This window comes from Danio aesculapii, chromosome 6, assembly GCF_903798145.1.
Source record: "Danio aesculapii chromosome 6, fDanAes4.1, whole genome shotgun sequence".
In the NCBI taxonomy this organism is placed as follows: Eukaryota; Metazoa; Chordata; class Actinopteri; order Cypriniformes; family Danionidae; genus Danio; species Danio aesculapii.
The window spans coordinates 50,916,885-50,936,810 of NC_079440.1; the positions used below are offsets into that span (position 1 = coordinate 50,916,885).

At 33.0% G+C, this 19,926-nt stretch overlaps 1 protein-coding gene across 1 annotated transcript in view; it reads right to left on the reverse strand.

Moving 5' to 3' along the window:
- Window positions 1-6,629, reverse strand: part of LOC130230196 (protein phosphatase 1H-like) — a 47,541-nt gene extending 40,912 nt beyond the window's left edge. Inside the window, exon 1 of the mRNA XM_056459148.1 lies at window positions 6,117-6,629. Within this exon, the coding sequence (XP_056315123.1) occupies window positions 6,117-6,373 (257 nt within the window). The 5' untranslated portion in view covers window positions 6,374-6,629. The remainder of the gene's footprint in view (window positions 1-6,116) is intronic.
- Between the last annotated feature and the right edge of the window lie 13,297 nt (window positions 6,630-19,926).

Below are 19,926 nucleotides of genomic sequence, written 5' to 3' on the forward strand. Positions count from 1 at the left end.
AAGGTCTTCAAATGTATATTTAACTGGCACAGATTGGTGACTTTGTTTGACTTAAGCGATTGCCAGTTGATAAGCATAGAAGGAATCAAATGAAGCTCAAAATAGCCCAACCATAACAGCAGGCACGAAACAAGAGAAAATATACATTTGGATAAATGGAAACTAAAACAGAAAATGACAAACAAAAATCCCCAATATTTCATGACCTTCGGAAATTCCATGATATTCCAGAAATTCTATGATGACCTGTGGGAACCCTGATATTTTATAAACCAACTCAACATTCAGCACTTGGCCTGGGATATTCCAATATAAAGTAGGCCCAATCCCAATTTTACCCCTTAGCCCTCTCTTCCTTACCCCTACCCCTCGTTTTGCACGTTAACGTGAAGGGGTGTCCTGATTTTCTTTAGCTTGAAGGCTAGGGCTAAGGGGAAGGACTAGATAGCCCTTTCAGGATCACACTTGAAACCAAGGGGTAAGAAACCAAGGGATACAAAACTTCCCAGAATACACCATCCACAATGGCAGCATGGCTGCACACTGAAGTCAGGAGATGCACAAATTAGTATTTTTTGTCATTATTACAAATTTTTACAACAAACAAGCACGTTTTAATATATTCATATTGGCGTTTGTGTTTTACCGTCATGCTTTAAAAAAAACACTAAAATAAAAACTAATAACAAAGGGGAAGGGGTACAAAAACACAATTGGGATTTGGCCGTAATCTTATATCCTGCTAATGGTATATATCATGATAGATAGTACCATATCTGTAAATTCAATCAATTCATTCATTTTCCTTCGGCTTAGTCTCTATTTCAGAGGTCGCCATGGCGGAATGAACCGCTAACTATTCCAGCATGTGTTTTACGCAGCGGATGCCCTACCAGCCACAACCCAGTCCTGTGAAACACCAATACAAATCTCTGAGGAATATTTCCAGTACCTTGTTGAATCTATGCCATGAAGGATTAAGGCAGTCCTGAAGGTAAAATGGAGTCCAACCCGGTACTAGAAAGGTGTACCTAATAAAGTGTATATATCATCATTTTGCATCAGCCCCATTCAGTACATTAATTAAAAGTGCCCTTACTCAAGATATCAAAACAGAAATATGAAAGGGAAAAAATCTAGATGAACTAGTCTCACTAATTGACCTATTAGGTGACTAAATAATTAGTATCATCAACCCATCCCTGCATGAGAACCAAAGCTTATAATAATTCTCTTGCAATTGTACATGTACTCACAGATATTTATCTATTGTGGTGTGGGTGATTGCTTGATCTGTTTGCGTTTGCCAGCTTGGCAGCACGATGTTCATTGAAAGCCAATCTCCTTGAACCACACTAGATGACTCAGCAATATCTTACAGAATAAGTGTGTGTGTTTAAGTGTTAAAAATGGGAGCTGGGCAATCTGAAGAAGATACAGGGCTGCCATTAATCTACAGCCCACTATGTGTCACTTAGAGGCTGTAAGAGTCTTAAAGAGATGGTTCATCCAAAATTCATATTGTTCAAAAACTCTGCTGATCAAGTGATTACAAAGGATGTAGACTCTTTAGGTGTTAGAGGTCCAGTGAAGTGCTTTGAAAAGGGGATTTTTTTATTCGATGTTTGACGTGAACTGAAAAATTAAGAGAGGGTGAGACATCGAGTAGCTCCTCCCCTTTAAAAAACAGCCAATAACGTATTGTTTTACCACAGCTCTGCCAGTAAGAGAGATTGAGCCCATCATCAAATGAAAAACAAATGAGAAGCGTGCTGAGGGGGGTGGGGTGACAGATACTAGAGAGCATTTGATTGGTCAAGATTTAATGAGAAAGTGAAGTCTTTTGTCTTGTCTCTAGCCCAAATATCTACAAATTCTTAAATCAAGAAGCAGTTTCTAGACCCGCTAGTCTTATTTTTAGAAATAATGTGTCAAAAATTTGAGAGTTTTTCCTTAAAACATGCTAAATAATGGTGACACGGTGGCTCAGTAGGTTAGCACTGTCGCCTCACAGCAAGAAGGTCGCTGGTTCGAGTCCTGGCAGGGCCAGCTGGCATTTCTATGTCAAGTTTAGATGTTCTCCTCATGTTGGCGTGGGTTTCCTCTGGGTGCTCCGGTTTCCCCCCACAGTCCAAATACATGCGCTATAGGTGAATTGAATAAACTAAATTGGCCATAGTGTATGAGTGTGTCTGAGAGTGTATGGGTGTTTCCCAGTACTGGGTTGCAGCTGGAAGTATATCCACATATGCTGGATAAGTTGGAGGTTTATTCCACTGTGGTGACCCCTGATGAATAAAGGAACTAATCCGAAGAAAAATGCATGAATGAATGAATAAATGCTAAATAATCTGCCAATGAGGTATTGTTTTCACTTTGAATTAAGGTTATTTTGTCTTGTTTTAAGGAGAAACTTTTTTTCACATATTATTTGTGAAAACAAGATAATACGTCTTGCTTGTCTCAAATTCTTCTTGATTTGAGAATTGTTAGATATTTGGACTGTTCAGATAATAAGACAAAAACTGAAACTAGCAAAAATATTGAATCATCCTGAAGAGATATGCTTTATTATTTGCTGAGAGTTCTTGAGTCACCCTGATGTGGTTGATTTTTTTCACATATGGGTCTTGAATCATTCTGAAAAGCTTTATTTTTTGGTACTCAAATCTTTTAACAAAGACACAAGACAGAGAATGTGTCAGAACTGTTATTTACTGTGATTATTTAATCTTTTAACAGTTTAATACTTTAGTAATTATGTTATATTCACTTATTTCCACTTATTTTGACAATTATAAATTCATAAAGACATTTTCATGCTCACTTGAACTTGTTGCTTGAAACGAAGGCCTATCAGTGAGAGCTAAAGCCTTTGTTTGTTGCGTGTGTGCACCGTATGTGAGCATATGCTAAAGCTACCAGCTACAAAGTCTGTTTGTTTTGAGAGAACGCACTTGAGAGAACGCACTCAGTTTCAAATGCTGTCATCACATGGCCACAAACAAAGTTCTCTTCTTGTACTCTAGTTAATAATAGATGAAATGACCAGAGGCTAACTGAGCTTATTTGAGCATCAGTGCCTGTTCCTTCTTGTCTCTCTTTCCTTTGACTATCTATTCATCAAACTGGGTGCAGAGAAGGTCTGTGTCACGTAAATATTATAATTTTGCAAACCACCTAAAATTATATTCATTATTATGATGGTATGATTCAAGACTGCACCATCATCATCCTGGCTTTGATCTCAGGCACTGTGTGCAAGTCTGGCCTTGATCTTCAGCTGACAGACCAAGCCTGATGAAAGTCTGGGTTTTCATCCCTGTTGACCACTGAATCTATTTGACTTTTCAGTTGCGTGTAATTACAGCACTTCAGATGGACATTTATGAAGCAAAACTAAACAGGATTCAGCTGCTAAAATGCATCCAATAAATTATTAATATACTGTCATTTATAATTATTATATTATATTATATATAATAATGGGCGGTACGGTGGTGCAGTGGTTAGCACTGTTGCCTCACAGCAAGAAGGTCGCTGGTTCGAGCCCCGGCTGGGCCAGTTGGCATTTTTTTTTGTAGAGTTTGCATGTTCTCCCCGTGTTTGTGTGGGTTTCCTCCGAGTGCTCCAGTTTCCCCCACAGTCCAGAAGACATGCGCTATAGGTAAATGAAGTAAGCTAAATTGTCTGTAGTGTGTGTGTATATCCTGGTCCTCTAGGTTGGTGGTTGAGCTTTGGGATAATGACCCACCTCGTAAAAACTAGAGGTTACGAAACACCAACATGGTGTGGCTAAATATCAACTTCGGTAAAAACAGACCTGGAAGTTAGTAAGTTAATAATAATAATAATAATAATAATAATAATAATAATAATAATAATAATAATAATAATGTTAAATAGATATTTTTAGCTAGTCACCCTCAACTGGCTCTAAGAGTTTTTTTCTTCTGCTGAACATAAAATAAATATTTTGAAGAAATAAATAAAAAATAATTGAAAATTCACTCATTCATTCACTTTCTTTTCGGCTTAGGTCACCACAGTGGAATGAACCGTCAACTTATCCAGCATATGTTTTATGCAACGCAACCCAACATTGGGAAACACCTATACACTCATATTCACACACATACGCTATGGCCAATTTAGTTTATTCAGTTCACCTGTACCGCATGTCTTTGGACTGTGGGGGAAACCAGAGCACCCAGATGAAACCCACTCGAAAACGGGGAGAACATGCAAACTCCACACAGAAATGCCAACTGACCCAGCTTAGGCTCGAAACCAGCGACCTTCTTGCTGTGAGGCGATCGTGCTACATGTGTTTTTAATGTAAAATTATTTAAACTTTACAGCATTCTTTCGGCGATTTACTGTTTTTTCCCTTCTCACAATAAAGACTATGAATAAAAACATTATAAATATGCGTTGCGCAATACAAATATAACAAATTTTAATACGAATTTCAGCAAATAAACACTCTTAATGTGTTTATACCTTTATTAAGATTGTTGTTAATGTTAACTTTCACCATCTCATTTAGGGAAACTCCTGAGCAGAATAAGTTATAGCTGTAAACTTTAATAAAAAACCTATATAAAATGCTGCGCTTCCCACCTCCTTTATTCAGCCGCAATGACTTCTGGGACTTCGAGCGAGTTTGGTGCTCAAGTCTAGGCATGGGTCGGTATAAGATTGTGACGGTATGATAACCTTGGATAAAAATATCACGGTTTCACGGTATTGCGATTACTGCTCAAAAATAAGTTCTCTTTAGGTTGCTTACACATTGTTTTGGCGTGAATCCGAACACAATTTCTGGATTCACATATTCCAAACAAACCGCCCTAACTGGGGAAACGTGCCAGGTTCTGAAACAAAAATCTCGCTGTGAAAGCACCCTTAAATGTCTGGATAAAAAAAAAATAACTCCCCCCCATTGAACACAATATTATTTATTTTAAGAAACATTTAAAATATTTTGGAGCAGTAGCTTTTGATGTCGAGGTTTCTTTTCTGCTTGATGTACTGTTGCTCAAAAAAAACTAAATACAACAGTTGTGAAAAAAAAAAACAGACAAAAAATATATTGGGAACATTATTACAGAAAACTTTGGCAGTTTTAAAACCTTGACTTTTCCAAACCGCGGTATACCTTGAAACCGGTTATCGTCCCATTCCTACTTAAGTCAGCATCGATGTGTCCTCGACATCAAGAACACATCCGAGAACACTGAAGAACGCATATTAAGAAACAGCCATTTTGAAGATTATTAGTGACTGACTTTTATTTTTTATTTTTAGCTTTTAGTATTTTAGTGCATAATATTTGGATGGTAAATTCCTCCATTTTTTCAACATTCTTCAAAATATCTCTTTTGTGTGCAACACGAGTCAATGATGAGTAAATGTAATTTTTTCTTATCTAATATCCCATAAAAGTGTGCAGTACAAAGGTAGAATTCAAGATTACTTATTTTTTTATCAACATCAAATTGGTTCCTTCTTTCATTTATAAATGAACAACTTCAGCCGGGAAAGTCCTCAGATTCCCTTTGGAAATTACAACTTTAAGTGCTTAACTCTTAAACACCATCATTCAGACATGACTTCAATGCTCCCATAAGGCCCCAGTGGAGCTTTACATAATATTCCTATGTTAAACAAAGCATAACTAGAAACCAGCACAATGACTAATATTTAATCATTAATGATTAGTAATCATATTGATGAGGCCTAAAAACCAGGCAGACATTGCGGGCTGTAAATGTAGTGGGAATGCATTGCACTAAACAGTACTTAATGTCCTATGGTAAACATGCATTCGTTGATAGAAGTATACCCTGACATAGGGAGCATTTTTAATGTTTAAATGCACTGATATATTCATTTAAAATGTAAGCTACGTCATCAGTGCAGGTATAAAAACGCATTCCAGTACAACCCTTCCAGCTGACTCTAGGAGGATGATGATGATGATGATGATGATGAGCCATTGCCCTTGGTCAGGCGTGACATATAACCTTCCTTCGCAATGACGTCACTGCTTATCATTTTAAAGCAATAATTGACACATTTTGGCACACAGTCGATACAAAAACAGCACTCACTCGGCATATCCCGTCCTCCAGGGCAGCCTGCTGTCCCTCTTGAGCGTGATGACCGGTCTGGACGCGTGCTCGGTGGAGTACTGCAGCAGCTCCGGTGTCAGGTCCAGAAACTCGGGTCTGCTGTAGGGGAAGCGCGGCGGGAGTCCGTCCGTTCCGCCGTTCTGCGCCGAGCCGTGCTGCTGCTGATGGTGGTGGTGTCCGTGCGGGATAATTCCGCCCACCAGCGAGGACATGGCATTTTTAACTTTGCTTATCATCGCTGTAAAATGTGTGACATCAGCGGCACGGCAATCGCAACGATAGAAACCTACACGAGTCAAGAGGCAGAAACGACACGCACAAAAGCGCACAGCGGTTCAGTCGCGATGCAGGAAGCGATTGACCCCATGTGACGATTTGAAAGAGAATGTTTTCCTCGTCGAAAAAATCCTCTCCCTGCAGAGTGTGTATCATCACCCGAGAGGCTTATATATCCGCCTATAGCACGGAAGATGTCAGTGCTGAAGCGCTGCTCTATGCTATAGCACTCTCAGCCGACCAGCCAGCGAACGTACACAGAGTCCCAGTACACAATGGCTTTTAGAGGGCTTTCCATTTCGTCTTTACATTAATAATAATAATAATAATAATAATAATAATAATAATAATAATAATATTTTAACAATAATAATTTTTTTAATAATATATTTCACGATATTAAAATATTATATTTTCGTCGTGAATTAATATTATGTATTTTATAATACATTTAAATATTTCATTTATTGTTATTTAATATTTACAAGTAATAATAATAATAATATAAGTTATTTGTTATATACACACACACACACACACACACACACACACACACACACACACACACACACACACACACACACACATATATATATATATACTGTATTATTATATTAAATAAGTATTTTTTTTAGCCATTTTCCAAACACGTTCATACTTTATATATACAAAATTATATTGTTTTTAATATTCATACATGTTGTCCGTGTATCATTTGAATTTTCAGGAAGTTAATTGTGATTAATTGCAGAAACAAAACTATACAAAACTATTTTGTTGCATAGATATTTAAATGTATTTATAGTTTGTATCATACACACATATTTGATATCTAAGATACATTAAGTACAAACACATTTATACAGTACACATATTTAAATTATGTCAAAACAGTCAAAACAAATTTTATTTTTGACGCGATTCATCACAATTTTTGCCAATCACTAATATATATATATATATATATATATATATATATATATATATATTATAGTCATACATATATAATCACAATAATAAGAGAGGGGTCTGGCTGCAGACTTGGTGCAGATGCAATCTGAGCTGCATGCAATGCTTTGTAATCCGCACACCTAACCCCACCCCCAACCCTACCCATCACAGTGAAGTCACTAGCTCCATTGAATGCATTGTGTCTGACAATCTCAGCTTGCATCATAACGGCTGCATCCAGATACTATTGGATAATAAACGATTATACTTTTTACTCTTTTAAATCAAAGCAAGTACAAGGTGTGTGAATTAGAAAGGAATTAGATTTTTTAACCAAACCTTTAACATGTTTTTATCAGTTTGCAAATATTATTTAATAAACAAATAATATTTAGAGTATTATTACTCTAAATAAGAAACAAAAACGGACAGTGGGTGGTGGTAAATTAGTAATAAGTAGGGCCAGACAGAATCTGCGATTATTTGATGCTATTTCAGCAGAGAATTTTGTAAAAAAAATCTGCAGATTTTCGCGGAAGGATTTTGGGTGTATCGTAACTAAAAACTTAATATATGAAATAAAAAATAACACCTTTTTATTCAATGTTTACAATGCAATTCCAATAAGATCCATTTATTTTGTAAACAAAGCAAGTCTCTAGTATAATACTGTATATCTACTACAAGACAGAAAATATTGCTTTACAAACTGTATTGTAAATAAATCATATGAACATTTTCATATTAGTCAATAATATTACTGAAATTAATTTAAAAACTGAATAAATATAAATTAACACACATTTACACAAGTAAATAAACAGAAATCTGCATGAAAAGAAATGATGTGTTAATATTCATATTTAAAACTAGATTGCTTTATTTAATCAGTATGTAACAATAAGAGTCAACCCACATAAAAATATAGTGCAGTAATACTTATTAATAGTAAAAATTATTGTAAATACTATGACAATTGTAACCAAATATAGTAAAGTGGTTAGGTTGGGTTAGATTAGTTTATTCATCCATTAGGAAATTTGATTTGCACATGTGACCTAGTTGTTTGACACAGTTTCACACATGCGGTAATCAAACAAAAACATCGAAACATATTTAGGACATTATGAGTACTAAAAAAGTGTATTATATTGTATATTATTTACAAAACTTTACAAGTGAATATTACAGCATACTGTAGTGTTGACCGTATTGAACTGATAAACTAATTCACATAGTTTTTATATATTGTGTACTTTAGTAGTGTAGTATATGTAATATACTTTAGTTTTGGTGTATTTTGTAGGCCTATCATATATTTTTTAGAGAACTGTATTGGGTAAGTTTATGTTTTGGTTTATATTACGTTTATTATTTGGTTTATATTAGTGTAGTCGATGTATTAGCAACAACTGTTACATCATTTTAATTTAAGTATACTTCCCTATTTACTATAAATCACTTTAGCATATTTTCATGTGTGAAAAGGAATGGATTAAATAAAAGATGTTTTCAGATAATTCTCTCTTCTCTCAGACTCCTGATGCTCCTCTGAAACTGAAGAAGCAGTGCTGTTGACCATGAAGTGTCTATCAAGTAAACACAAAACCTGCCCTGTAACCATTTCAAAAACACACATACAGTTATCAATAACAAAAACAGAAACATTATGAGTACTAAAAAGTGTATTATAATATTTAAGTACTTCACTATTTAACATATTTTCATGTGTGAAAAGTAGTGTACTTTAGTAGTATATGTAGTATATTTTAGTTTTTACATATATGGTAGTGTTGGTTAGCATTGTAGTATATGTAGGATACTTTAGTGTTGTAGTCCTATGATATATCCTTTACAGAACTGTTTTGGGTGAGTTTATGTTTTTGTTTATATTAATTTTATTATTTGGTTTATTTTAGTATAGTCGATGTATTACCAGCAACTGTTATGACATTTTCATTCAAGTACTATTTAGCATATTTTCATGTGTGAAAAGGAATAGACTAAACTAAAGATGTCTTCAGATAATTTTCTGTTCTCTCAGACTCCTGATGTTCTTCTAAAACTGAAGAAGTGACGCTGTTCAGAATCAATTGTAACCATTTCAAAAACAGTCTCACACATACAGTACTCAGTAAAAAAACTGAAACATAATTTGGACATTATGAGTACTAAAAAGTGTATTATATTGAATATTATTATTATTTAGGGGTTTTCACCTTTATTAGATAGGACAGTAGAGAGTATTTACAGGAAAGCATAGGGAGCAGAGAGCGGGGAAGGATCAGCACCACGAGGTGAGAATCGAACTCAAGTCGCCGTGAGGACCGGAGTGCATGGATTGACGCACTAATCACTACACCACTAGCACCGACTATATTGAATATTATTTACAAAACTTTGTTAGTGAATACTACAGCATACTGAAGTATTGACTAGTGAACTGATAAACTGTAATTCATACTTTAGTTTTTATGTATAGAGTAGTATACTTTAGTAGTATATGTAGTATACTTTAGTTTTTACATATATGGTAGTTTACTTTAGCATTGTAGTATATGTAGTATACTTTAGTTTTGGTGTATTGTTGTAGGCCTATGATATATCCTTTACAGAACTGTTTTGGGTAAGTTTATGTTTTTGTTTATATTACTCTTATTATTTGGTTTATTTTAGTGTAGTCGATGTATTACCAACAATTTTTACTATGACATTTTAATTCAAGTACTATTTAACATATTTTCATGTGTGAAAAGGAATAGACTAAATCAAAGATGTCTTCAGATGATCTCTGTTCTCTCAGACTCCTGATGTTCTTCTGAAACTGAAGAAGCAACGCTGTTTATAAACAATTGTAACCATTTCAAAAACATACAGTAATCAATAAAAAAAGAAACATAATTTGGATGTTATGAGTACTTAGAAGTGTATTATATTGAATATTATTTACAAAACTTTGTTAGTGAATACTACAGCAAACTGTAGTATTGACTGTGGTAAACTGATAAACCCTAATTGATACTGTAGTATACTTTAATTTTTACATATATTGTAGTGTAGGTTAGTAGTGTAGTATATGTAGTATACATTCGATTTGGTGTATTGTTGTAGTCCTATAATATATCCTTAAGAATAAGTGTATGTTTTGGTTTATATTACTATTAATATTTGGCTTATATTACTATAGTCGATGTTTTACCAACAACTGTTACTACAGCATTTTAATTCAAGCCCTTTGCTATAGTATTTACTATAAATTACTTTAACATATTTTCAAGTGGGAAAAGTAACAGACTAAATCAAAGATGTCTTCAGATGATCTCTGTTCTCTCCTGATGCTCTTCTGGAACTGAAGAAGAATCTTCTGTTCGGAAACCATGAAGCATCCGTCAAACAAGTGCAAAACCTGCCCTGTAACCATTTAATTGTCTTGCATCAAAGCATGTCAAAGTTTAGCTGTTTTTTTTTATCTAAGTTTGATCAGGGTAAACCAAACTGTGGCATAAACCACAAGCATCCTGTCTTCAGACGGTTTATTTTCAGTTCTTTATTATGTAGCATGACAAACTACTTTATATATGCACTGAGTCAAAGTCCTCTGAGTTAGAATTTAAACATGATCAAATTTTAATTGCTATTCACACAGATTTCACAGCTTTTTATTAAAGTTTATTAAAGTTTTTTTATTTTTCAAATATTTCCCAAATGATGTTTAACAGAGCAAGGAAATTTTCACAGTATGTCTGATAATATTTTTTCTTCTGGAGAAAGTCCTAATTGTTTTATTTCTGCTTGAGTAAAAGCAGTCTTTAATTTTTTAAAAACCATTTTAAGGTCAAAATTATTAGCCCATTTAAGCTATATATATATTTTTCGATAGTCTACAGAACAAACCATCATTATACAATAACCTGCCTAATTACCCTAACCTGCCTAGTTAACCTAATTAACCTAGTTAAGCCTTTAAATGTCACTTTAAGCTGTATAGAAGTGTCTTGAAAAATATCTAGTCAAATATCTAGTCAAATATTATTTACTGTCATCATGGCAAAGATAAAATAAATCAGTTATTAGAAATGAGTTATTAAAACTATTATGTTTGTAAAAGTGCTGAAAAAAAATCTTCTTTCCGTTAAACATAAATGAGGGGGGGGGGGTTAAAATCAACAGGGAGGCTAATAATTCAGGGGGGTTAATAATTCTGACTTAAACTGTATGTGCTACTAAAGCAAAGGTGATTTGTTTTATTTAAATGCATGACAAATAGTTCATGCTCCATTCTGCTCACTTTTTCATCAGCAATGATCACATTTTTGTAGTTCATTTTTCCTATAGACATTTAAAAAAATCATTTGATAAAGTCTTTTAACTAAATGAACCAGCAGTCATCATCATCATCATCATCATCATCATCATCATCAAATTTTTAGTTAAAGCAAGAATGTATTTGAAAATCAGACAAAAAGACGGTTTAACATTGGAAAGAACTACAATACCATTAAGCACTGCAACTTAAAAACAACAGAGAACAATAAAACTATAAATTAAACTTGCATGTTGCATTATTGAAATGTTATAATGTAGAATTCTTGTTAAACATAAACTAATCTAAGTATTTGAGACTGGCTCAATTATGTAATTCACAGTGATTGATGGGAATGGGTGGAGCTTAAGATCTTTTGCTACTTTTTGCTCACTGTGTCTCTGATTGGTAGAATTCTTCTGTATAGCATCATGGGTAATGAATTTTTTTTTTGTGCAATCTACATTATTAAACCCATTTTAAAAATAACTAACTTACTTATAGTTACTAAGCAAGCACCAAGCACCTAAGCAAAAACAACACTTTAACATATTAGTGTTAACTATGGCTTAGAGAATGATAACATTATTTTTAAAAGTCTGCTGTTGTTCAATAAGACTCATTGGTTGCTTTCTCTTCATCCATTCTATTTTTCTTTTGTTCTCAGTTTCTGAGACAATGAAGCAGCTACTTTAAAACAATATGTTTCAAGTGTTATCATCAGTTTTTCAATGAATTTTCAATGATTGCCCATAAGAGTAATTTACATTTAGTTGCCTAGCAGGGGTGTCCAAACTCGGTCCTGGAGGGCCGGTGTCCTGCAGATTTTAGCTCCTAACTTTCCTTAACACACCTGCAAGGATGTTTCTAGAAAGCCTAGTAAGAGCCTGATTGGCTAGCCCAGGTGCGTCTGATTGGGATGGAACTAAACTTTGCAGTACACCAATGTCCTGACATTTTATCCTACCCATCAGAGTATGCTACCAACATTTTATTTGAATGGTTCTGAGGTTGGGGTTAGGGATTAGGTAGGTTAGGTAATATTACAGCTTCATATCACACTACTTCACATTAAAATTTACACTAGTAGTAAAATTTGATGGGTAGGATATTGTATTATCAAAATGTGCCACCTACTTTTTTAATGTGAGGTAGGACAATGTGACAAGGTAGGACAAATCGACAGAACACCAGCCCTCCAGGAGCAAGTTTGGGCACCCCTGCTATAGGGGAACGAACCGCCAACTTATCCAGATTTATGTTTTACACATTAGATGCCCTTCCAGCTGCAACCCATTACAGAAAAACACCCACACATTACAAACAATTTAGCTTACCCAATTCGCCTATAGCACATGTCTTTGGACTGTATAGGAAACCAGAGGACCCGGAGGAGACCCATGCGGACACGTGAAGAACAAACTCCACACAGAAATGCCATGGACCCAGCTAAGGCTCGAACCAGCAACCTTCTTGCTGTGAAGCCACAGCGCTACCCACTGTGCCACTGCACCACGCCTGCAGATTGATTTCAATTTGTATATTGTCAGTTTTACTTCTTATGTTGTAGTTTTACTGCAGCATGGCTAGTCAATTTGTAGTGACCATGTCATGATATACATTGTGTTTGACTATAGGCCTAACCTCGACAGTTCTTAATATTGTTCTAGTTTCATTAAATTGTAACATCTAAACTTTGTGAAAAGAGGAGAAAATAAGTGATAAAACATTTGATCATTCATCAGGAAACTCCTTTAAGGCACTCTTATGTAAATGTATCACTACTTTTTTTTAAGTGAAACTCGATAACCTTATTTTTTCATTTATGAATTTATATATATATATATATATATATATATATATATATATATATATATATATATATATATATATATATATATATATATATATATATATATATATATATATATATATATATATATATTTATTTATTTATTTATTATTGTCAATTACAACCATTATTTACTACAGGTTAATTTTCGAAAAGGTCTTGCCTTATCTGAACCCCTGAACCGGAAGCGATGTGTTGTTTTATTTACAAAAAAAAAATAGTTGTTGTTGGTTTTTTTCGCGCCATAACCACCATTTTGAGTTAATAAACCGCTTTTGCTGATAGTAGTCTGTTTGTTGTGACCGATAAGTTGGCCAGGGAGTACAAAAACGACATTAATTTCACTCTCTGTAATTCAAACGTGTTTTTTTTTTTGCATACTTCATCTAACTGGCTTTAAACGCGCATGGGCTTTAAAGAGAAAAGTAAACTATATACCATCATTTTCTACTCAGACAAGACTCATTTTCATTTCAAGCTAAAGGCGGACATCTACTGGCTTCAATGTGAAATTGCAAGTATTTTTCAAACGAACACTCATCACCACTACAGGATACCTATCTTAATTTAAAAGGTAAAACATTGGCAATTAATTATTTACGCCTTATACTGATAATCATACATTATTTTTTATTTTATGTTCTGTTATAAAACGTAATATAAAACCTATTTCTCTTTGGATTTTCAAAGGCAAGGCAGTGAATCAACTCTGTCCGGCTCCAGGTAAGAGGTTATATTCAGAGAATATATTGATTATAGTGTAAACAAGCACACAGGGTATTGTGTACATATGGTATCAGTGCTTGTGTGTTATGAACCTGTTGCATTATTATGTTGGCAATAACAGCTCACGCTGAATTATTGATTCACTGTTGCTTTCCTCCAAAACCATTACATTCATATCCTCTCTCTCTTCCACATTCACTTCAGTTTTTTTAAAAGCACATGGCAGGCTCTTCTCATCACATTTACAGACCAGAGTTCAAACAAAGGACGCTGTGGTTTTGTTCGAGTCGTCTTCTTTTAGACTCATTGAATATACAGTAGTTGTACCCTACTCCCCTGTTAGAGCACACTTCAGTCTGCATGGATACAAGGATTCAGTCTGGTTATTTTTTCATTCTTTTACTTTATTTCTGTTCTAAAAGCACTTTCCTAGAATATGGTGAGTGCTAAATGAAATTAGCCAGGATATTATTTTCATTATTATAGCATACAGTGCAGCATAAATGAGTACACCCCATTTTAAAAATGAGTAATTTTATCCATTTCTCAGTCAATATGGGCAATGTATTTTGGTGCATTTAAACAAAACAGATTTATTAATCAGATATATTTATTAAAATAACATTTTAGACACCAAACATATTTAGAAATTGTAAGATAATACAATTAAATTCAAGAAAAATATTGAAAAAAAAAATTACAACCTACAAAAAAAAAAAAAAAAAACAATTCTTTTCTTGATTTTTCCTCTTTTTAAATGTGTATTTAATATTTTTAGGATATATTTATATATATATTTTTTTCTATATTCAGGATAGAAGGATATATAATATATGAGCATATATAATATTTATTTTCGATCTTCTGGGGTATGTGGTAAAACAAATTATCTTAAACATAACCGCATGTTTAAGATAATGTGTTGCACCACACGCCTCAGAAGGTCAAAAATAAATATTATATAAACACTCTACAAAGATTTTCTTGCTTTTCGTCTTGTTTTTTTTTTTTTTACCACTAGATATATTACACTTTTAAAAATAAGATACATTTAAAAGTAAAATGGCCTAATATATTAGGTATTGCTAGCAAAATGATGTGGGTTTGTATTAATATTATTAATATTATTATTAATTAGTATATTTTCTTACCCAAATACAGATATTTTGTCTTATTTTAAAGCATGAACTAGCTTTATTTAAATACTTTATTGTCAGGAACTGATTCACAATTAAATTGATCTGGACTGAAGAATGTTTAGATGTTTGTACAGAAAAATAAGACTAAGGCAGATTACATTTGGCAGTGTGTAAAATTAGTTACATACAAAAATTAAATATGAGACACACAAAATGTATGCACTCCAAAATCATAGCATACATATTAACTACATGCAGTAATTTAAATTTATTTAAATAATGTATTAATTCAGCTTGCTTTGACTCTGTTTTATTCAGTTTAGAGTAAGAGCATGCACTGTAAAAAGTGAGTAGTTACTTAAAGCGAGTAAAACTATTGTCTTAAAAGCAACAAGCTGACTTTACAAAAGTAATGTAAGTAAACCCATTGTAACTTGGAACTGTTAAGTTGACTTAATTTTTATAATTATGCTAATTGTACTCACTCACTAATTGTACTTTTTTATTTAAAAATAAAAGTAAAAGTAAACCTTTATTATATTTATTTTTTTTCCAGCTTTTCCGTATCTAGCAAAATGACATACAGTAAAATAAATCTGCTCTTCCAGACTCCTGTGTGTTTTCTAAATTCAATACAGGCTATAATTGTTCATTTTATAAAACTTAATGAAGCACCAAATATGTAATATTGCAATAATTACAGTAATTATTTGACAACAGACATGCTAAAGTAGTCTTACACTGTCAAAAGGGATTAGTTGACTTTAAAATGTGAGTTCAATTAGCATAATCACTTATTAGTAACAAATCACTTTTTACAGTGTGGTTAAAATAGGGCTAGTTGTGGAACAATTAAAAATAGAAAAAGCTGGAAAAAAGACATGAAAATAAATATCTGTGGCCAATATTAGCAATAAAAAGTAATTAGTGGAGGAGGATGACCTTGGTGCATAAGGTAAAAAAACAACATATAAACACACAATAGTAGCAACACAAACAAAGATATACACACACATATATATATATATATATATATATATATATATATATATATATATATATATATATATATATATATATATATATATATGACTCTATATATATAGACTATACTTATTGTCTCCGTTAAACAGAAATTGGGAAAGAAAATAAACAGGGGGGCTAATAATTCTGACTTCAACTGTATATATCCTACCATCCGAATGTCCCAGCAGAAATCAAGACTCATTGGACCAGGCAACAGTTTTTCAATCTTCTATGTAACCTCAGTTCTTTGTATGTGTAGCCTGTTTCCTGTTCTTAGCTGACAGGAGTGGCACCCAGTGTGGTCTTTTGCTGCTGTAGCCCATCCGCCTTAAGGTTTGACGTGTTGTGCGTCTTCTGCAGACCTCGGTTGTAACGAGTGGTTATTTGAGTTACTGTTGCCTTTCTATCAGCTCCAACCAGTCTGGTCATTCTCCTCTGATCTCTGGCATCAACAAGGCGTTTGCGCCCACAGATATGTCGCTCACTGGATATTTTCTCTTTTTCGGACCATTCTCTGTAAACTTTACAGATGGTTGTGCGTGACATCCCAGTAGATCAGCAGTTTCTTAAATACTCAGACCAGCCCATCAGGCACCAACAACCATGCCACATTCAAAGTCACTTAAATCACCTTTCTTCCCCATTCTGATGCTTTTTGTTTTAACTGCAGCAGATCATCTTGACCATGTCTACATGCCTAAATGCATTGAGTTGGTGCCATGTGGTTGGTCAATTAGAAATTTGCATTATATATATATATATATACACATTTTAAATTCTTATTATTATAATTATTAATAATATTTAATTTTATGTATACATGTATACATTTTCCTGCACAATAAACATATGTTCTTGCTATACAGATTTTCTATTCAATAATAAAATATTAATCATTTCTCACTCCAGAGATGGTCAAAAATGTAGCAGTAAATATATACAGTACATATAAAGGTTACACAGGCTCCTATAAAACAAAACCTTTTCCTAAAATACACTCTATGTACATCCACACACTCAAAACCCCACTGCATCCAGCGCACAATTGCTCCCAACCCAAGTGTGTCTTAACCTTTAAGAAAGCAGCAGCAGTGAGATTGACTCCCTGGCCCCGAAACTACAATAACTCAGCAAACACATCACATTTTATCTGCACAGACTCAAGCTTCACCCTTTAGCGGATGAGTAAACGAGATATGCACCAGAAGCTTTGTCTCTAAATAAATAAATAAGAACAAATGTGAGCAGTCTTTATCCTTACCATAACACAGATGTGCTTCTTTAGTCACCGCTTGTCACTTTAGTGTTCATGTGCCCTTCACTTACAATTTACAAACTCGTTTTGAACTCCGAATGTGTGCAAATGACCTGAATGCACACCATAGCAGCTGGTGAATATAGCCGCATCTTGCTTCAATTTTGTTTTGATGCACCGCCATCAATTGTTTGGTAATATTAGAGGGCCGGTGAAGATGAAGCACCTTCAGTGTAAAGGTTATATAAGGCAGTCCACAGACACACATCCATCACTGGTAATGAGGACGGATTATTGCTTCCCGCTGTTCATCTTCCACAGCAGCACAGCTGAGGAGCATTATATTGGGGAGAGCTTTCTGATTCTTTTTAGTCTCAGATTGGTTCTGTCTGTTCATTTCCTTTTGCACATATATATGGAAGGTTCTTCTGGGCATTGAGGGCTGCTGGACTCATTACCTTAATGAAAAGAAATGTCATTACCGCTATATAACAGTAGCAAAACTTTATCTTTTCTTGGTTGGGTTTCACTTTTCAATATCAAATGAAGCATATTTTGGTCTATGATTTTTGCATTATGATACACCTGTGTCACATATTCTTATGTTGCATAACGGTAAAAATGATCATTATCGGCATGTTTAACTAAAATATTTTTCATTTGTTTGTTTTGTGTTTCCTTCCATCTGTCCTTCCTTCCTTTCTACCTTCCTTCCTTCCCTTCTTCCTTCTCTCCTACCTTTCTTTCTTTCTTTCTTTCTTTCTTTCATTAGTTCTACTCATATTGCTAAGTTTCAATATGATGAATTTTTTAAATTTAATTTCAGTAGAATAAATCAGATTTTTATATAATTCACAATTCAGATATTTCAAATAAAAAAATGATATATTGCTTTCTATATGCCTCTTACATCATATTTTACTGGTCATTTTGCAAGATACTACATGGTTTCAGCTCAAAGTCCAGTTTAAGTAGGTTAACTAGTTCGGGTAATTAGGCAAGTCATTGGACAGCAGTGGTTTGATCTGTAGCCATTTGACAAAAAAAATTAGGGAGACAAATAATATTGAGCTTAAAAAATAAATAAATTAATTAATTAATTAAAAAAATTAAAAATAAAATAATAATAATAATAATAATAATAATAAAAAATATTATATATATATATATATATATATATATATATATATATATATATATATATATATATATAATATATATATATATATATATTCAGAATTATTAGCCCCCCTTTGATTTTTTTTTCTTTTTCTTTTTTTCAGACTGTATGTATGATAATATTTTTTCTTCTGAAGAAAATCTTATTTGTTTTATTTCGGCTAGAATAAAAGCAGTTTTTTTATTTTTTTTTATTACCATTTTAAGGTCAAAATTATTATAATTATAATAATTCTGACTACAAGTGTATATATATTTATATATATATATATATATATATATATATATATATATATATATATATATATATATATATATATATATATATATATATATATATATATATATATATATATAACTGGAAAATTTGCTCTTATTCCAGCCAAAATAAAATAAATTCTTCTTCAAAAGAAATATAAATGTAAATAATGAGAAATTTTGTCTTCAACTGTATATATTAGGGCTGCACGATATTGTAAAAAAACTGGCATTGCGATATTTTATTTTTCTGCAAAACATTTTGCGTTACTGTATATAATTTCCCCAGATTAAATAATAGCTTTATTTGGAAAGAATTTACATAATTTTAAGTTAATTATGATGATTTTGTAGAGTGCATCTGCATTAAATACAATAAACCAATAAAATCAGTAGAGCAAAGAAATAAATGAAAACAACAACAGTTTTAGCAGTAGCAGTATTCAAGTAATTAATCAAATGTAAAATAATAGTAGTTTCAATGAATTGAATGAGTTTCAAAATCAATGAATCTTTCTTAATGTTAAAAACAGTATAATTTCGTGTGCATGAATCCTTTACATACTTACACAATCACAGGCCTTAAAAACACAAACACGATAAACTGTGGCTCCTGGTCAACTGTAATCACGCCTCAACATTGCAGATCCTACGATAGGATTATTGTAGATGTGCACATTGCTATAATGATGTTGAAACGATATATTTTGCAGCCCTTGTATACCTACATGCATTGAAGTCATTCATCATCTAATCATTTTAATATTATACTTGTAATGCTAAATGAAGGATATAGTTTAAGCATAATTTAATTAACTGAAAAT